At 37.3% G+C, this 19529-nt stretch overlaps 1 protein-coding gene across 16 annotated transcripts in view; it reads left to right on the top strand.

Moving 5' to 3' along the window:
* The window catches only part of TNRC6A (trinucleotide repeat containing adaptor 6A), a 96800-nt gene that overhangs the window by 22539 nt on the left and 54732 nt on the right, over positions 1–19529 (top strand). For 9 of the 16 annotated variants that reach the window (XR_015154616.1, XR_015154615.1, XM_086375275.1 and 6 more), the window contains 2 exons: positions 1491–1578; positions 9421–9442. The exons of 4 other annotated variants lie outside the window; for them this stretch is intronic. Coding sequence is in view for 7 of the 12 variants with exons in the window: in XM_086375275.1 (XP_086231401.1) it covers positions 1491–1578; positions 9421–9442 (110 nt within the window). In the remaining 5 variants the exon portion in view is untranslated. Of the gene's footprint in view, positions 1–1490; positions 1579–6844; positions 9443–19529 lie in introns of all 16 variants that reach the window. 3 more of the 16 variants (XM_086375280.1, XM_086375276.1, XM_086375278.1) reach the window with 2 other exon arrangements.

The raw sequence follows: 19529 nt of genomic DNA, 5'->3' as shown, positions 1-19529 counted from the left end.
TGATTTTTGGTTGTCTGTTGATATTATGAATGAAGATTTAGGTTCTAGACACTAGAGTAATTAATGTAGGTAACGAGTATGTTTCCTCCAATTTTGTGTAGATTTCATTACCCAGGAGCCCTGTACATTGAAAGGGCTGGAGGAGTGTTGATGGGGAGCCCTGTATGTATGAAGGGTGTTGACTCTCGGGCTTTACTTCAGTGTTTTTTGTGTGTTTTTTTTGGTTATAGGCTGGATTTGAATGCGTTTGCTACCTGTGGCTGTGTAGCCATCCAGGAATGCAGACTCAGTGGGAGTTGTTGAATGGTTGGGGCCTTTCTATTCCTTATGCAGTCTTTACTCCATGCTTGTTTGTGCTCAGCCAGCTCTAATCTTGGAGCCTCTCTGGAGCTGCACCAGAGGATGGCACATACAGCCATTTAAGACTTCTCTGTGTTTATTCTTAGATTGTAGCTTCCTTTGCTCTTGTTTATTCATCAGCTGTGAATAGATTTACTACCTTTTCTCCTATCATTTTGGTGAGTGAGAGCAGAAAAGAGGAGACAAACACAGTTGCCCGTTCATCTTGAAATCCTGAGCCGGGAGTTCTATTGCCAATGAACATTTCTGATTTTCAGAACTGAAACAAACTTGTATTAGTGCATTATGGATTGTTTCCCAAGTGTTGATAGAATAGTTTTGAATGTTTATAAGATATGAAATTAGTATAATGTTAAAATACAAGTCATCTTTTTATTAATAAGTTGTGTTCTAAAAATAGGTATAAAAACAGAAAGAAACTCACAGACTTAGAACTTATGGTTGCCAGAGGGGAAGGGATGGTTAGACATTTGGGAAGGCCATGCACACATTGCTGTATTCAAAATAGATAATGAACAAGGACCTACTGTATAGCACATGGAACTCTGCTCCATGTTATGTGGCAGCCTGGATGGGAGGGGAGTTTGGGGGAGAACGGATAAGTGTATATGTATGGCTGAGTCCCTTCACTGTTCACCTGAAACTACCACAACCTTGTTCATTGGCTGTACCCCAATACAAAACTAAAAGTTTAAAGTTTGGGGAAAAAAGAAGTATAAAGCTTTTTAGAGCAAGGAAAGCTGAAAATACGCCAGATACTGGTCTGGAGAGGGTTGGATGGAGGGGTGGTTCCAGGCGTTGCCATTAGCTACTGAAACAAGATAACTCTGCTCATGAGATGTTTACATTCTAGAATTGGAGGGAGTTGTTTGTTTGCCAATGTAAAATTTGCTAACTTTAAGTTATCTTCCTTACTATAACATTAAAGCTCTACTATTTGTTACTTACTAAGGAAAAGTACTGTTCAGTGGCTGTATACTTAGATTGAGGTTTAAAGTTGTGTTTTATATTAATGAATATGGTAAATGAATAATTTGCCATATCTTCTAATAAGAGTGAAAATGAATCTATATGCAACATTACTGTTATTCATTCATTTTGGGAAAGTTAATTGCAACTGTGTGGTTCAGGGATTTAGTGCAAGAAGAAGAACAGTTGATGGAAGAAAAGAAAAAGAAAAAAGACGACAAGAAAAAGAAGGAAGCTGCTCAAAAGAAGGTAGTATATGTATAAACTAATTACTTATATTAAGCAAATATAGATTTAAAAAGAAATTACTCTTATTGGATTACTTAAAGCATTTGATTTAATATTTTAACTTCAGTGGTGTTTCATTTTAATATTTAATGTCTTTACTATTTAATGCATAAATAGTAATGTGTGTATAATTTAATGCATAGTTATTTGATCTTTCCAATAATTTTTTTCAAAGGTAAGTCCTTTCATAGGTCTTTATTTTTCAATTAGGTGTTCCTGGTTTTTGTGATACTTAACATCATTTTATAGTGAGAAGAGCATGGAATTTGTAGCTTTCTAGAGAGGAGTTGAAGTCTGGCTCTCCCACATAGCATACAGAAGGTTGTGGCCTTCAACTTTATTTAGCTTCTCTGGCCTTAGTTTCCTTATGTTTTGTAAAATGAGAGTTGAATTAAATAAGATAATGTAATACATACACATAATAGGAAATAATAATGGAAGTAGTAATAAATATAATAGGAAATAGTGTCAGTTTTCTTTTCCCTGTTTATTTAGTACCTAGGCTCATTTTTTTTTAATGTGCAGGTTTTGTTAGGGTATATATGTATGTTTTTTACTTTAAAATTTATTTTTATTATAATATATTGATTTTACATACAGTAAAATTTTCACTTCTTGGTGTACAGTTCTGTGTTGTGAAGCATGCTTAGAGTCGTATCATCACCACTGTCATAATCAAGAAACATAAGTTTCATTACCTAAAAGAGTTTCTAATGGTATCCTTCTGTAATCAAAGGATATTTAAAAATAAGCCTAAGACATAATTAATTGCTGCAAAAAAAATCTTTAGCCAGTACATTAATTAAAAACTATAATCAAAGCAACACAAATTGCAGAAAAATTAAAGATGGCTGTAAAGATTTTTACAAATTAATAGTAGAGGCTGATGACAGTTAACTGAGCTGGGCATTCGTCTCCTGCCGTATCGTTTCAAGGACCTTAAAAACGTTCTTAAAGACCCAAGATGATACTATTCCATTTTTGTATTCTAATGAAAAGTTATGACTTTAATTTTTAAATAAATGCCTTTTGTAGTAGCAACTGGATTTAGACTATAGTAACAGAATTACCTCCCCATTATTTAGTAGGGAAAAACTCAGGCACCGAACTATGGCAGGTAGGGAGCTACTGAAGCACAGAGAGAAGTGTTTAATTCAGCCTGAAATGGGGTAGAGAGACAGGGGATTTTTCTTAGAATAGAAATGAACCAAGTGAATGAGGAGCAGAATGGAAAAGGGTTCCAGCAGTAACTGAGAATTAAGTGTCCATAGCTTGTATGGGTTGAAGTATGGGTTTTGATTGAAAGGGGTGGTAGGAAAGGAGCCAAGCGTAGAAATGTCAGGGGACGAGACTGGAGAGGCTGGTCATAGCTGTTGGCACTTCCCTCATTTTGACCATTGGGTGACCAAAGACGTTTTAGTAGAGTGACATAAAATTTTCCATTTTAGAACTGTATTTAGAGCCTTGACCGAGTGTAGAATTGGGTTGGGTAGAAACTAGAGACTGTGATAATAGTGAAGGGACTATTAAAAGCATCCATAAAATTTGTTTAAAGGATATGAAGGAGGAGTAATTTAGATTGACCCTTAGGTTCTAGATTGAGTGGCTAAATACATCTTGAAAGTGAAAGTTAAGTTGCTCAGTCGTGTCTGACTCTTTGTGACCCCATGGACTGTAGCCTACCACGCTCGTCCGTCCATGGGATTTTCCAGGCAAGAGTACTGGAGTGGGTTGCCATTTCCTTTTCCAGAGGATCTTCCCGACCCAGGGATCTACCTGCTTTCCCACATTGTAGGCAGATGCTTTACCGTCTGAGCCACCAGGGAATCTTACGAGAAGTTTAACCAGGTTGGGGGATACACAGAAAGGGGAAAAGAAATATAATTCAGTTGTGGACTGCAGAGTTTGGGTTACGCTGAAGCCAGTAAACTGGAGAAGGAGAGAGTACAGAGCACTGAGGATGAGTAAGTGATGAGATGAGTTGACTTAATAGGTGACCCTTATTGTTAGCCTTTGGTTACCCAGGAATGAGGGGGAAAGATGCATTGGTTGTTGGTAGGTAAGGTTTGGGATGGGTCCTAGTATACAGAGTTTTGGCATTGGTGATGCCTTAGGCCTCTGTCAGAGGCCTGTTGGTATAGGACGGTTTTTGCAGTTGATCAGTCTTTGCTCAGGATTTGTTATGAAAAAAGTTGTATCTCTTTAAGTCTAAAGTCAGGAGGAAGGCTTATCATACTCTTGTTTGAAGGCCAATTACTTAATGAAAAGAGAGTCTTAAGAAACTTGAGATTTATTGAGAAAGATGCTAGGGTGCACTTTGTGTAGAATCATTAGTTTGTCAGGCATCTGAGTAATGGCATTAGGCCATATTGATCCCTGCTTCTAGAGTTCAATATTTAGCTGGTAAGTTTAGGATGTATGCGAAACGACAAGAGAAGAGGCCTTATTGTATAATGAAACATGTTAATTTGGAATTGACTGTAATTACTGAGGAAATTCTAAGAAAGGGAGGAGTTACTCAAATGATTTCTTTAAATATCCTGTTTTTTGTTTTTTTTTTTAATTAAGGAATAGTTGACATACAGCATTTCAGTGTATGCTAAGTCACTTCAGTCATGTTTGACTCTTACGACCCCATGGACTGTAGCCCACCAAATTCTCCTGTCCATGGAATTCTCCAGGCATGAATGCTGGAGTAGGCTGCCCTCTCCTTCTCCAGGAGACCTTTCTGAGCGGGGGGTGGAGCCCGAGTCTCTTACGTCCCCTGCGTTGGCAGGTGGGCTCTTTGCCACTAGCGCCGCTTGGTAACTTGTGGTGGTTCATGATTACAGCGTAAGTATTCAGTGTTTGTGTCTCTTGTGCAGTGATCACCGTAAGAAGTCTAGCTAATCATATTTTTTTCTTGTAAGGAGAACTTTTAAGATTTTAAATACTATATTTTTAAAATTTGTAATGTAAGTATAATTTTAAAGTTGTCACATATTTAAGTAATGACTAGTCATTGAAGTTTACCTTTCCATTCTTCATCACCAAATCTGAATCACCAAGTCAGTGTCTTTAACGCACGAATGATGATTTTTGTGACATTTGGCCTCTCACAAAATCTGAAGCGACGGTTCTTCATACCGCTCCATCTCTGCCTCACAGTACGGTTCATCTCTCACCCCAGCTGTGTCCCAATGAAACCATCATCAGAGGCTTAGAGATGTGAAGAAGGCTTTTTTCTCTTTCATCAGATCTTCAGCTTTGATAGGGTATTGCTATGTATTCTGTATACACAGTAGTATCTAGGGATTGAACATAGTATAAAGAATATTTAATACTGCTAATAAATGTTAAGCTTAGTAGACTAAACTGGCCCTGTAAATAGGACTGTCTCTGAATTCCACATAACTGGCTTACAACTGAATTTGAATACAACCCATTGGTGAAATGAGGACAGCTGGTGTTTCTGTAGGCTGTTACCAAATAGCTCTTTAAAAACAAAACAAAAGGGAAAATCTCCCAAGTTGGCACACTTACAGCCCATATGAAAGATCGTGAGTCACAGGAATTCTACGTTTCCTTAAGCTTGTCTTTGGCTGTAGTAGGAGCCGGCAGGTGTATCCAGGTAGATGACAGACATCTCCATAAGTCAGGGAGACGAGCCCATTTGTGTAAGTGTTGAAAACACGAATTCACCATGGTAAAAACAATCTGTCTGTTTTACGTAATCTGTGTACACTTTTTTTTAAAAGACTACGTATTTTTGTTTCTGAAAAAAAGATTTCAGATACTATCTGTTTTAATTCAGTGAGTTTATGTGTAAGGAACCACAAGCATTAAAATGAGTTAAGTGTCACCATCAGAGTGATGGAACAGGAATAGAATTGAAATCTTCTGTTTCCCCCAGCTGGTGGTTTTCCAAAACTCGGTGCCATGGCTTTATCCTTTTAGTACAGAACATTATCTTGTACTTTTATTTTTTACCAACCAAAGGTGAACTTTAAAGCTGGAAATAATATGATAGTTTTTATAAGGTATTTAATAAATCTTTATGCCATGAATACAGAAAACAGATTTAACAATTCCTAATTGCCACTGTGGCAATTTAAATTTAAAAGAAATTCAAATTCAGACCTCAAGTTAGTTTCTATTTTAAATGAAAAACTAGATAACATAATTCCTTACATAAACAATCAGACAAAGCTCACTATACTATTTATACTATGATAGTTTTTCTAATTTTGTCTATTCATTAAGTATCAATTTAAATGTTTTAAATTCCTCTATAAAATTTGTTTACACAAAATTGCATGGTTTTTATTATATTTCAGTCCCAGTACATCTCTGATTAATAACAGAAATCAATGACCAGATGATTTTTTTTTTAAGCCTTCTATTTCACATCAAAGAATTATGGCTATTTGCTTATCTTCTGATTCTAGGCTCAGAAAATAATTTGCTACAGCACAGGAATGTAGTTTCTGTACTTAAGAAAAGGGCAATAATAGTAGCAGTAGGTTGCTAGTATGAATTTCTCTCGTTTCTGGTTTTAGAAGAAATTTCTAGCAGGAATCTTGAGGGAAATGTGAGAAGGAAAAAGGAGGATGAGAAACAGGTTAATTATAGAGGGATAATTTAGTACCAACTTTACTTTAAACATGTAATTATAGTTCCTAGAAAGCATATAATGGTTGAGGGTTGGAGGAGAGAAGCACCAAGACAAATTGGGATGTTTTGGTTGAGAATGTGTAAAAGTCAGTATTCATGAGTATTTTTGTTACTGTGTTAAAAGCTTGAAGGGATTTTTATAAAAGGCTTTGTGGATTTAATGTACTCATTTTGAGTTTAAATGAGACGAATTTCATTCCTCTTCTTTGGAAATTTTAGTATATACTAGTCATGTCTCCCAAAGGTCATTTTGTTCTGAGACTGGAAATCTTACCTGGCACTGTTAAGACATTTTAGGTGATTTGAAAGAGGGGGAAAAAGCAAGACCTGGGAGCTGGGAGTGATTTTGAGTCAGATCCCTTCCAAGTGTGAGAGCATGGAGCCAGAGCCAGAGCATGGGCGAGTAGGGCCGACGGTAGCCACACTTGGTCCTATTTATTGAATGCTTTCTGTACGCTTGGCGCTGCCCCACGTGCTCGCTCGCTCTCTTTTCCCCCCTAAGCTCTTTATATGAGTTCAATCCTTTTAGCCTAACAACAAGTCTGAGGTAGGTGTTTTTGTTCCTGTCTTATAGATGAGGAAACCAAGCTTTAGAGAAGGTAACTAATTTTGACCATGGTTACACTGTTCATGGTGAAGCCAGGAGTGACAACGAGGCAACTGGGCTTCAGACCCGGAGTCCTTAACCACTGAGGCGCACGTAAGGGTCGAGGAGCTGAGGCAAGTGGTGCAGAGCCTGACAGAAACAAAGCAGCCGGCACGGACCTGGCATGTCTGCCCCTTGTCTTCCCTGATAAACTGAGACAGTGGTGCTAATTGCTTGTGGAATCGCAGCTCAGGTTTTTGTTTTTTTTTTTAAGAAAACAATATTCAAAATAGAAATACTTTTGCTTCTCAGTTTGCTGAATCGTTTAGTTCTGTTGTACAAGATCCACAATGATACTTCGTGTTTGAATAGTATTATTTATCCAGAAAAGATTTATATTTTATTTGAGCCTCATGAGAGCCCTGGAAAGGTAAGCAGTACAGTTTTTTTTTTTTCTCCCTCATCCATTTGAGGGATTAGGAAACTGAGACCTAGACAGTTTAAATGACAAGGTCATTTCAAAATAAAACAAATTATTGAAGTTAATTTTAATATATATTATGTAACCCAGTATATCCAAAATATTGCTGTTTTAACTTGTAATCAGTATAAAATACTATCAACAGGATAATTTACCTTTTTAAAAAATGCTCACACTAACTCTATCTCAGTGGTCAGTAACCACATGGGGATAGTCGCCTCATTTTGAGCACTGCAGACAAATACTCTTAAATAAATCACTGACCCCCACTTGGAAAATTAATATACAGAGTCCCTGAACCAACTCAGCACAAAAACCTGTTTGAATCATTCCATTTGCTTCTCATCAGGAGCTCTTGGGTTCTGGTAACTAACATTCTTTCACTGTATTAGTTGGTGTTCGATGGGCAGACTCCTTTGAGCGTCTCCTTGGTGCTGTTGTCCTTGAATGAGGTTAACCACTGTTTTCAAGCGATGTGGAGGATTTTTTCCCCAAAGGAGCTGGCATAGTAGATACCCTTTACATTGTAAGGCCTGGAAGAGCAGTATTGTATGTCTTGAGATTTAGTAATATGGTCATGGTTTCTATATACTGTAGCCTCGTTTCCTTTGGAAATAAACTGGAAGAAACCAGGAGAGTTAAACAAAAAGACAGAGAAATCCCCACAGAACAGCACACTATGTCTATTTTCAATGCAGAATAATTTCTGTATTGATTTTTTTGTTTCAGAAAATTGTTATCTTATTGTTTGGCATGATATTTATAATACTTTAAAGTATTCAGGTATTGAGTTCTATTTTTCTACTGCCAGATTTTAAAAACAATTTCTCCCAGAAATAAATTAAGTGTTCAAGCTAATTGACTGGTCTTTTGCCATTGTCCTTCCATCAATTTTTTTTTTCTTTTAAATTTTAAATCCATATAAAGTAAAGATGGGCCTCCATTATTTTACTTGTTGCTAGTGCTCTAAACTTGGTAAAGCATTTAAGTGCTTGGATTTAACCTCTGCCTTTCTGAGCAAAGGTTCATGTTTAGTATGGCTTCAGTATTATAGTAATTGCCATACAGTGTTTTACCATGTAGTTCCATAATGATATAATTTTTAAAATGGTGTTTTTGGCAACAGTTTACTATGATTAAGCAAAATGATTTATCCTGTCCCATGACAGTTTAATAAAAAGGCTTATCTTCATTTAGAAACAATTTCTGATTATTCAGTAACTAATTATTCAGTTTTCCCTCACCTCCCTGCCTATCTGCCTATCCTTGTATCTTTTTTTTTTTTTTTTTTTTTAAGGATTCCCACGCAGTTGGGCATAATCAAAAAGTTGATTTTCACTTGTGGCCTTTGTAATCAGTTCTTATCAAGGCCCTTGAAGTTTGAGCCAGGCACCTTCAGGCAGTCCTGCTGTGCTCAAGCCCCTCTCCCTAATGTATCAGACACAGTGCAAGTAATGGCAGGCATGCCCATAGCAGTTTAGCTTCAGAACACAGTCATTTGAATTGAATTGTCAGATGTGTCAGAAGAGACAAATATGTTTCAAAATTTTTCCCACCCCAAAATACCTAAATGTTAGCTATGTTTAACTGCAGCAGCCTAACTTCCAGAAGTTAAATTTGTTACTAGTTTGGCCAAAGAAGTTATATGCAGCTTTCTTCCAGAAAACATGATTTATCTTTTATCATTTGAAATAAGAAAATTTGAAGCCTTTTAAACATATGCAGAAGGTAAAGAAGACAGTTATATAAAAATAATTTTAAAACTAAACGATGAGAGAAGTGCAGTTCCATTTTTTATTATATACTGTCATACAATGGTGTCTTCTCCACTTTGTGCCTAAAACATTTCAAGAATTTTTTTAAATTAATAAACATTGTGTCAGGGACAATGGGGCACATCTATGGGAAAAGCATGCTTTCTTTGCATATCTTTTCCTATGCCGTTCATCTAAATGATGGATTCCTTATTTAATAAAAGTGTATATGTCTTATGTAATAGTAATGTATGAGCATTTTATCATAACAGTCCATTTCTTTCAGTTTCATATTTACATTGTTTTTTGTTTGTTTGTTTTTATTTTAGGCCACTGAACAAAAAATCAAAGGTACGTTGTTTAAAGCTATTTTTTATTATTTTTTTTCATGAAAGCAAGGTTGTTGATATGCATTTTTGTTCCTCTCCAGGATGGGAGAGAGAAGAGCGTGAAAGGAACAGAGGGGTGGGGGCAGACTTCTGCAGTGACATCACCTTGGAGTCACCTTTGGGGAATTTATGGTTTATTGTAGTATATATTACCACTTTAAAAATACTGTCTCAAGACCTACCTTACAACTATCTCTTTAATCACCACTCCCTAACACACTCCCTTGATATGAGTGTTTGAACACACGTACCTTTCCTTTACTCTTCTAAAAGTCGTCTTGTCTGGAGCTACCTCTAGGACTTTATTCCTTGTTCTCTGTATACTGTTGTCTCCCACTCCTTCCTGTAGGCAGACAGTGACATCCATTCTGTGTTATCACTGAGAATATTAGATTGCTAGCCTTATGGTCAAATTGAACAGCCCCTAGTACATGCCAAGCAAAAGACTTAAGGGTGGTGAGGAAACAGGAACCTGACTCCTGTCAGATCCTGAATCAGAATTTCTTCACCCTCCCAGAAATTAGTGAAAGGTGTATGGCTGTCTGATGCTGAACTTATTGGCCTAAAGATTGTGAATTTTTACTTAAGCTATACCAAAAGTATAATCTCTGCATTTGACTGATACCTGCAGTCAGAACTGCCTGTTTCTATTAGAGGTCAGGTGTTGGTTAAGGTCACATTTTTAGATGCAGTTGTTTGAGAGGGAACAGGAACAGTTAAGGAAGACCTTTTTTGAGGTTGTGAGTCTTAAAAAATGAGATAGCCAGTCAAGGAAAATAATGAAATGGCAGAGGGATCAGTGTGATTGAAGATTCAGAGATAAGAAATAATGTGATGTTAATGTGTACTAGTGGTATTCCAAGAACATTAAGTACCCAGTGATAAGTGGGCAAGGTTAAAGGATTTTTCTGAAGGAGGTTGGTAGGGGCCAAAGAGGGCCTTATATGCTAAATGTACTAAAGGAGCCCCTGGAGGAAGAGCTTAAGAAGAGCGTGACATCATCATTTGTTTTTTCATTCTTCTTGTAAATCTGTCAGTCACTTACATGGAAAGTTTGGTTGAAATATGGGCAGGGATTTGAAAGATGGTGCCGACAGAAGACACTGGGCAGAAGAGGCAGGTGAGCAAGAAGAGGGAATATTCGGAGAATGAGTGTAGGAATGTTAAAGGGAGACGGCAGAATATAGGCACGGAGGTGGGGGGAACCGGAAGACTTGGTGCTGATTTTTACATGTACAGGTCATGATCATAAGCTATGCTTTAGGAATATTTCTTTGTCAGTTGTGTCTAGTGTCACCAAAGAGGGAAGAGAAGGAATAGAGAGAGTGATGGGGATTTGAACTGAGGTCTTGACAGTAGAGGTAGGGGATGGGTGACAGAGGTGTGAGATGTGCATGGTAGCGTTGGTAACTGGTGAGAGCAGAAGAGAACCCGAAGGTGATATTGTGGCCTTGAACCTGATGTCTAAGAAAGTTACAGGGATGTGGAATGATGTAGGGAGTAGCATTGCCAAACTAATTAATTAACATGGGGAATTCCCTGACGGTCCAGTGGATAGGACTCTATGCTTCCACTGCAGGGGCCACGGGTTCCATCCATCCTTGGTCAAGGAAGCAAGATCTCACAAGCCTCACAGTGTGGCCACAAGAAAAAAAAATTTTTTTTTAGTAGGACCATGACCAAATTAGTTTTCTTAAAATTCCACTTTTCTCGCACCACTCCCTTGGATAGGAATGTTGAGTTGTGTTACTTTGCTTCAAAACCAAACTCCTGATTGACTTATAAGGCCCTCTTTAATCCGACCTCCCACAATCTAACCAGCTTGTTTCCCATCACTCCTTCATATTTTTCAGATCCTTATCTTTTTATGTTCATTCCTGTTTGTGTTTCTTTTTGATCCCATTTCTCAGCCAAGGATGCCTTTCAGCTTTTCTAAACCTCTCAGAACTTATTTTCTGATGGATCCCTCCAACTGCCATTGATCCTTCCCTTTCTGATTTCTTAAGATGTTGTGACATGTATTAAACTCGGGGCACAAAGTTGTATTCTAACCTTAGATTTTTGATGGGTCCATGGATATTTTTGTTTCTTTAAACATGATCTTTGAGTGCCTGCTATTTATATTCTTTCCAAACAGAAGTCATTTCTTTTACATCCATACATGAAACGTGAACATATTTGAATCTTTTTAAAAAAATTTTTTTCCACAATTCTGAGAATGTTAGGCTGAGTGTGTGAAGGTCACTTAAAAGTACTTTGTTGTTTTTGCCAGCTGTTTTACTCACTTTATCCTTCTTTGGATGGCAGCTCCTTTCATACTTGGTCACACTTACTGTGATTCATGAAAGTGTATCTGTTTTCATGATGTGTATAATATCTGTATGGTTTGGGGTTTGCAGTGATTAGATTACAAATTGAAGTCTTGTAATACGGGTTTCGGAGAAGGCAATGGCACCCCACTCCAGTACTTTTGCCTAGAAAATCCCATGGATGGAGGGGCCTGGAAGGCTGCAGTCCATGGGGTCGCTAGAGTCAGACACGACTAAGCGACTTCACTTTCACTTTCCACTTTCATGAATTGGAGAAGGAAATGGCAACCCACTCCAGTGTTCTTGCCTGGAGAATCCCAGGGACGGCGGAGCCTGGTGGGCTGCTATCTATGGGGTTGCACAGAGTCGGACACGACTGACGTGACTTAGCAGCAGTAGCAGCAGCAATATGGGTTTGGCTCACACGGTTGATTTTTGCTAAGCTTAATTTTGGAATAATTTATGATTTACTGAAAAATTGAAAAACAGTACAGAGAGTTCCCATATAGACCTCACCCAGTTCCCCATTATTAGCATCTTACATTTCTTTGGTACTTTTGTCAAAACTAAGAAACTGACATACGTTGATTGGTATTACTGAACTCCAGACTATATTTCGATTTTACCATTTCTTCTATTAACTTTTCTGTTCTACAACCCAATGCAAAATAATTTGTTTAGCTGCCATTTCTCCCTGATCTCCTGTGGTCTCCACACAGGTGTTTTTATTCATATCCTTTAAATTTTTAATTGATGGCCAACATTTAAGACTCAGGAGAATTCACCGTAATTCAAGATTATAGCTTATACTATCAGCATCATTTTTGTCTTTTTGTATTATAGAGTCTGTATAAAGCCCAGGTTTAGTTACACGTGGCTTTTAAGTACTTGAAATATGTAATGCTGCTGAGGAACTGAATTTAAAATTTTATTGGACCACGTAGCTCTAGAGCCTCCTTCTTCGTTGTTAGAGTCAAGATTTTAGTGCTCAGACTGAGCATAACTGATTAGGCCCAGCACTTCCTTTAGAAGTCTGCCTTAATGAGCTATTTCTTTTTCTAAGACTACTGCCATTCCCAATTAAATAACACCTACCAGTGTTGCTGTCATTCGGTGGTGAAACTGTATAAAAGCTGGATTTTTGTAAGGTGTCACGAATTCAGTTCTTGACCAGCTTTGTTATATGAAAACAATATGATGTTTATTTCTCGGTGCAGTGAACTCATGGTTCATCTCATAGAAGTGTGAACCCTTATGAGTGACATAATGAAATTTTTGAAAATTTTATTCTTGTGACTTGAACTTTGAAAAACTGTGAGGAGCATAAGTATTGGAATGTTTGAATATTTGAAGTTCCTTTTTAAAGAATGTATTTGAGTATCTCTTTGAAACAGCAGGGAAATGAAGGGCTGAAAAAATTACAGTGAGATATAGGAATGGATGAATATCTTGTGGCCCTATACACTGTACAGGCAAGGAAGAAGTGATTGGGAACTCTCTGGAGAATAAAGGTCATTAAAAAAAAACTTTCCAGCTCTGACACTGGCTTGTTTTGGAAGTATATGAAGGATTGTACATTCCTTACCAAAAAATAAGCACTGTTCATTTTTGTCAGCTGATAGTTATTTTTCTGTCTGTCTGTGTATTATTATGCCAGGGCTTTCTTCAGGTGGTTTCATAAGCAAGCTAAGTATAGAGAATGGTAATCCCTAGTGCTCCTAAAGGAGGTAAGGGGAGCTTTCAGATGGAAGCAGGAACAGAGAAAATTTGGTACAGATTTTTTGTTTTCTGATGATCACACAGGGAAGCATAGTTTTATTACTTCTGTTCTCTTTCTGGATTAATTTAAAACTCATGAGAATTAAATCAACATTTAAAACATTTTTGTTTCTGCCACAATTAGAAACCATTATTTGTATTCAGTTCTAGTCTTTTCTGTTTTTCTGTCAAACACAATTTCATTACTTAAATCCATTGATCTAGGGTGTGATCGAAATGTTCAAGAGCTGTTAAATCAGCTGCATGTCACCTCCTGTTGGAGACATCAGGCTAGTTAACTCTGAGCACCTACTGTGCAGCATGCACTGTGCTTCACATTTACTTCATTTTACCAAGGTGAGATTCTAAACATTTAGTCACTAATAGTGAACGGGCACCCGTGATTCAGAACACTATACTGCAGCAGGCCGAAAAAAGCTTGATGGGCCAAGAGTAAAACCAGCTCTCAGCTGTTGAACTTTGGGAAATACGTGGGACCCAGGGAAGGGACCAGAGCAGCAGGCTGGGAACCATGAGACTTCACGCACTGGATATTTAAAAACTAGTATGGGAAGAGGGCTTCCTCAGTGTGTACTAGTGCAGTATAAGCCTGCATTTAATAATTTCAACAGCCTTAGGAGAGTGGATCGCATTATCACTATTTACAGATAAAGTGAAGACTAGGGAAGTTTAAGTAACTTGCCTGTTGGTTATGCAGCTGATTAATGTCTGAGTAAGGATTGAACTATTAACCTACTGGTGTCTATGGCGTTGTTTTCTTTGAAAACATCCCTGTGGTGGTTACATGGAAGACAAAACAGGAGAGCTACACCATTGCCCATGCTTTAATAATACACAACAGATGAACTAAAGCAATGCGTCTTTTAAAAATATTACACAAAGGTCTTTTAATAGTATATGAAAGTATATGTATATACATATTCCCATATGTGTATGGTATTTCCCATTTGAGCACAAAGAAAGAAAGAAAAACTGTATTACCAGCATAATTTTTTTGATTAGAAAGGTTTTGACAGCTTTGTGATGTGTGAGGTAGTTGGCTTTTCAAGGATTTTTAACATTCGTGAAATACTTATTGTGGGCCCACCCTGTTCCACGCACTGCTGTGGTCACTGCTGCTCCCGCTGGGCTGCCATCCTCATCCTTGTTTTACTTTAAGTTCAGTTCGCTCGCTCAGCCATGTCTGACTCTTTGCGACCCCATGTTTTACTCTAGTAAAAGTAAATGTATTTACCTGTGATCTCAGCTTAGCACTCCATTTTCCCCCTGAAATCCTAAGTTTCTTAATCACAAAGCTTCCTACGATGATGAAATTCAGGAACTTTGGTGGCTTGATGAAAGGTCACTGTACTGCATAGATTTTCAGAGGAGAAAACCGAGGCCCAAAGAGTTTGTGACTTAAAGCACATTGCCTGACCTTGTTCACATAATGGCACATGTAGAAAATGATGTTTGTGAAGCTGTTGTAAACAGAAGAGGCTGCTCTCAGCTGAAGATGACAGTCCCAGAGAGTCTGAGCACCCAGACTCTGAAGTGCTGCCCCCACAGCGTCCGTGTAGCCTGTTTCTGCCCCACATGTTGGGAAGGTCTGCTTTCAGAATCGGGGCTCGGTTCAGTGTTTTTCTCCACAGTGTGCATAGTACAGATATGACTTTTGTACTACAGGCAGGCATTAGGTAATATTTGGAAGACCAAGTTCTAATTCCAGATGTGCCATGATAGTACTTTGGCTTTATGAGAAATTTTGAAGGCAAATGGGTGCTGACCCCTTTGAGGAAGCAGAGGTTCTTACTGATTAAGAATTTACCAATGGTGAATGTGTTTCTATGAAAATGTGTTTGAGCGGTGTAACAGATAAGATTTTTTAGCTGTGCGCTAACAGGAGATGGGGAAAATGGCCTTTTACTTCATGGGAGCCAATAAAAAAAATTATTTGGGGGTGTATCAGTCACAATTTTTCCTTTTCTCCTATTAAGAAAGAAAAATGATTTATATAGATTTATACATGTAAATCTAAATTTATGTATTCAAGAGGTTATAAAGAATGCTAAGAACCTCCCCCACACACACTTTGTTTGTTTGTTTGTTTTAGGAAAGAACCATTTTATTTCTAGTAAATGTAGATGTGTTTGCTTATAAATAATAATAAATTATTAAAATAAGTAGAAATGGTTTTGTGTATTCGGATGTCTGATAAGACTGGAGCAGGACAAAGGAGACAAAATGAATATGAGAAAAGTGGAGATTAACGTAGTTAACGAAGTAAACTGTTGTTAGAAATGAGATTCAGAGACTATTGAGCCTATAGTTGGTGGCTTGTGGGAGCATCTTGGGTTTGTATCCTGAGCCCTGAGATATTATGCCTGGGCAACAATTAGGTCTTCAGTTTCAAAGAAAACGAATTAGGAATCTTGTTTAAATTTTGGAGTAGAAATTGGGATGGATTAGCAAGAGTAGCTTAATCAGTTTATACTAACTTTATAAGGGAAAACTCCAGACTAGGAAAAAACACATTATATATGATAATTTCACTGTATATGGTGGTTCAGTGGTAAAGAATCCACTTGGCAGTGTAGGAGACACAGGTTCAATCCCTGGGTAGGGAAAATTCCCTGGAGGAGGAAATGGCAACCCACTCCAGTATTCTTACCTGGGAAATCCCATCAGAGGAGCCTTGCTGGCTACAGTCCGTGGGGTTGCAAAGAGTTGGACACACTTAGCGACAGAGCACCTTTCATAAGAATAGTAGCTGAGCTTCTGAATGCATACTAAGCTCTCTCTCAGTGCCAGTAGCCTTAGTGAAAGTGCACCTGATAAAGTGATGCTTAAAGGCAGCATTTTGCCGGAAGCAAATAAGGTAATCTAATGAGGTAATCCTGGAGTTTTTGCATAAACCAAGCATAGTGGTTAAAAGTCCAGTCTTCTGAGTTAGATAAACTTTGATTTGAATCCTGCCTTTGTAGTTCTTATCTCTGTGACCTTGAGCAAGTACTGTAACCTCTAAACTTGGGTTTGACTCTGTTAAAAGGAGATTATCTAGGCTACTTAATGTGGGAATGAAATGATACATAGAACATAAATCACAGGACCTGGAGGGTAGTTAATGCTGAGTATGTAATAGATAACTTATTATTAATACAAACACTGGTTAGAAATTTTTGATCTGTAGCTTTTAAGATGAAAATGTATACTGCAAGGAACATTGGTATGGAGGTCAGATTTGGTTTTAAATTTTAGCTCCACCATTTACTAGATGTTTAATCATGGGCAGCCTTCTTCTGAGCCTTAGTTGCCTTACTGGTAAAATTGAGGTAATAATTCAAATGCGTAGAATCATGTGAGGATAAAGGGATATTAAATTGCATGGTATCCAGCTGATACTTGGTAAATTTTAGCTTCACAGCTATGGTTTTGCAGTATCTTAGCAACCTTTGAGTCCCTTGAAACATCATGCTAGTAGTTTCCCCAGTCGTTTCAGAGTTCCTCCTCACCCAGACGATGACTTGCTTTTTCCTCTCATTAAAGTAGAACCCAGCCCAACATGGGTGAATCACAGTAGTGTTTCTGCAGTAGTGCAAGGAATATGAGGGTGGGATATATGATCTTTATAAGTTTGTCAGGCTAAAATTGGTATTTTATTGCTTTGATTTAAATAGAAATCAATTTTGTTTATTGGTAAAATGGAGTGTTATGTGTTATTATTTGTACTTTTTTGCTCTTAAAAATTATCCATTCTTCTCTACCCATTTACTTTTTGAGCTAAGAGTTTTTGTTTTCTATTTACATGAGCTCTCTGTATAATAAGCTCATTAACAATTCCATTTGATGTGTTTGATGAAAAAAATTCTAAAATTATGGACTGTATCATATGTTTTAGGTTGTTCTGAGGATGAGATTCCAGGGAGAAATACCTAAATATCAGACCCGTGAGGGCTTATGTGTGTTTAAAAACAACAGCATTGTATAGTATTAACTGCTTAATTTTTCTGAACTTCATTTTTATATATATGGGAGTGGTTTTTCTGATTTAAAAAAATTATTTCTTCATCCAGTATTTCTTAGTTTGTATCTTCAGTGATTATGACAGTTCCTCTGTTATACAAATTTTGTGAACTTTTTTTTTTTTTTTCCAGTATGTTTGGGACTTCTGTTGTTCCTGTTACTGACTTCTAATTGAATTTTTAGGTGTTACCCTTTTTTCCCCTTTGGAGTCACAAACAAAAGTCAAAAGTTCTGTAAGTGTTGCTACAGTGTCTAGTAGAACGATTTTCCAAATTTACTCAGACATGAGAACCACGTGGTACATTTTTTAAAATGCAGGTTCTGATTTAGTGAATCGGTGAGGCTTGAAGAACCTGGTTTTTGTTTGGTTTGGTGTGTGTGTTTTTTGTTTGTAAACACATTTCCCCATTCCCCATAGCACTTTTAGTTAAATTTGGGGGTCACTTCTAGAATTGTTAGTTATATGAAGAAGAGACTTGAGGGCAGTAAATCTTGTTTTAATTTTTATTTTGTATAGGAGTGTAGTTGACTGACAATGTTGTGTTAGTTTTAGGTGTACAGCAGAGTGAATCAGTTGCACATATACATGTATTTACATCCATTCTTTTTCAGATTCTTTTCTCGTTTACGTTACTACCGAATATTGAGTAGAGTTCCCTTTGTAAAAAATTACAGTAGGCAGTTTTTTTTCTTTTTTAAGCATGAGCCTCTGCCTGAAAAATAAATCTTTCATCTTCCCACTTCTCTGCATCTCACACATTTGGGCAAGATTTGATGGAGAGATGAACCAAAAATCTTGAGACTACCATATTGTGAATGTTGTGTGGGTATTCTCTAGCTCTTAAAGATCTGTACTTTAGAACAGATAAACCTTCCTTCGATGTTTTGCTGAAGAACAGAATTTGTTAATAAGGTGACTTCATCCAGAAATTCATTAATGAAGCTTGGCAGAATAATTTATTCAGTCATCAAAACCTAGAGGATTGCAGAAGGACAAATCAGTTCTGTTTCTCTTTGTGTTGGTAATTTAAGATGGGAGATTTGGGGTAGGAAGATAAGAGTTCTTTGAAGCAGCAGAGCTAAGACCAGGAAAATTTCTGATTTCTCTGGGATTTTGAAATGAATCAAAACTAAGGGAATTCAGGAATTCCCTGGTGATCCAGTGGTTAGGACTCTGTTTGCACTTCATGGGGTATGGATTTGAGCCCTGTTTGAGGAGCTAAGATACCACATGCCCCTTGGCATGGCCAAAAAAAGAGAAAAAACACCCAAGTGAATTCAATTTAATGTTTGTTTTAAATTTGGGATCTAATTTTGAAGTGATTGTTTATATTTTGCTGTTTGGTATTTTTTCTGAGGAACCTTTAAACAAATGGCTAAGATTTGAGACCTCTCTTGTGGTCCAGTGGTTAAGGCTCCACACTCCCAATGTAGGGGACAACGGTTCGACCCCTGGTTGGGGAACTAAGATCCCACGTGGCAAAAAAAGAAAAATTAAGATTTGCTCGTGCCTGTATACAATATAAATATAGTTTATTATGTTTAACATTAGTTTTTAAGTCTTATTTTTCAAGTTCTCAAAAGGCCATTCAGTTCAACTTGTTAAGGATTAGCAGAAGTTAATGGATTGACAAGCATTTAGCTATTTTGCAGATTGGCTAGTGGCACTTAAAACTGCAGCCATTTATCCACAATGAAGGCTTTAGCACTGCATCTTTGTGTGTCAACTGAAAAGCCAGAGTTCCCCCTCTGTGCCTTTCAGTGTTCTAAAACTGACAAGTTAGTAAAGGACAAAGAACATATATTATACAGGGGAAGTAGAATCAATATTGTTAAATCATCCAGTATGCTTATTAATGATAGCAGAAATGATCTTTATAGTAGTACAGTGTTTGGCTATGTTTTTGATAAATTTGATTTATAAGCTCATTATAATTGAGTACAATTGCTCTTCACATT

Source organism: Bos grunniens, chromosome 25 (assembly GCF_055505025.1).
Source record: "Bos grunniens cultivar Pamir isolate PY7600 chromosome 25, Bosgru_T2T1.0, whole genome shotgun sequence".
In the NCBI taxonomy this organism is placed as follows: domain Eukaryota; kingdom Metazoa; phylum Chordata; class Mammalia; order Artiodactyla; family Bovidae; genus Bos; species Bos grunniens.
The sequence above is the reverse complement of the archived record's forward strand: the minus strand, read 5'-3'. Positions and strand labels throughout refer to the sequence as shown.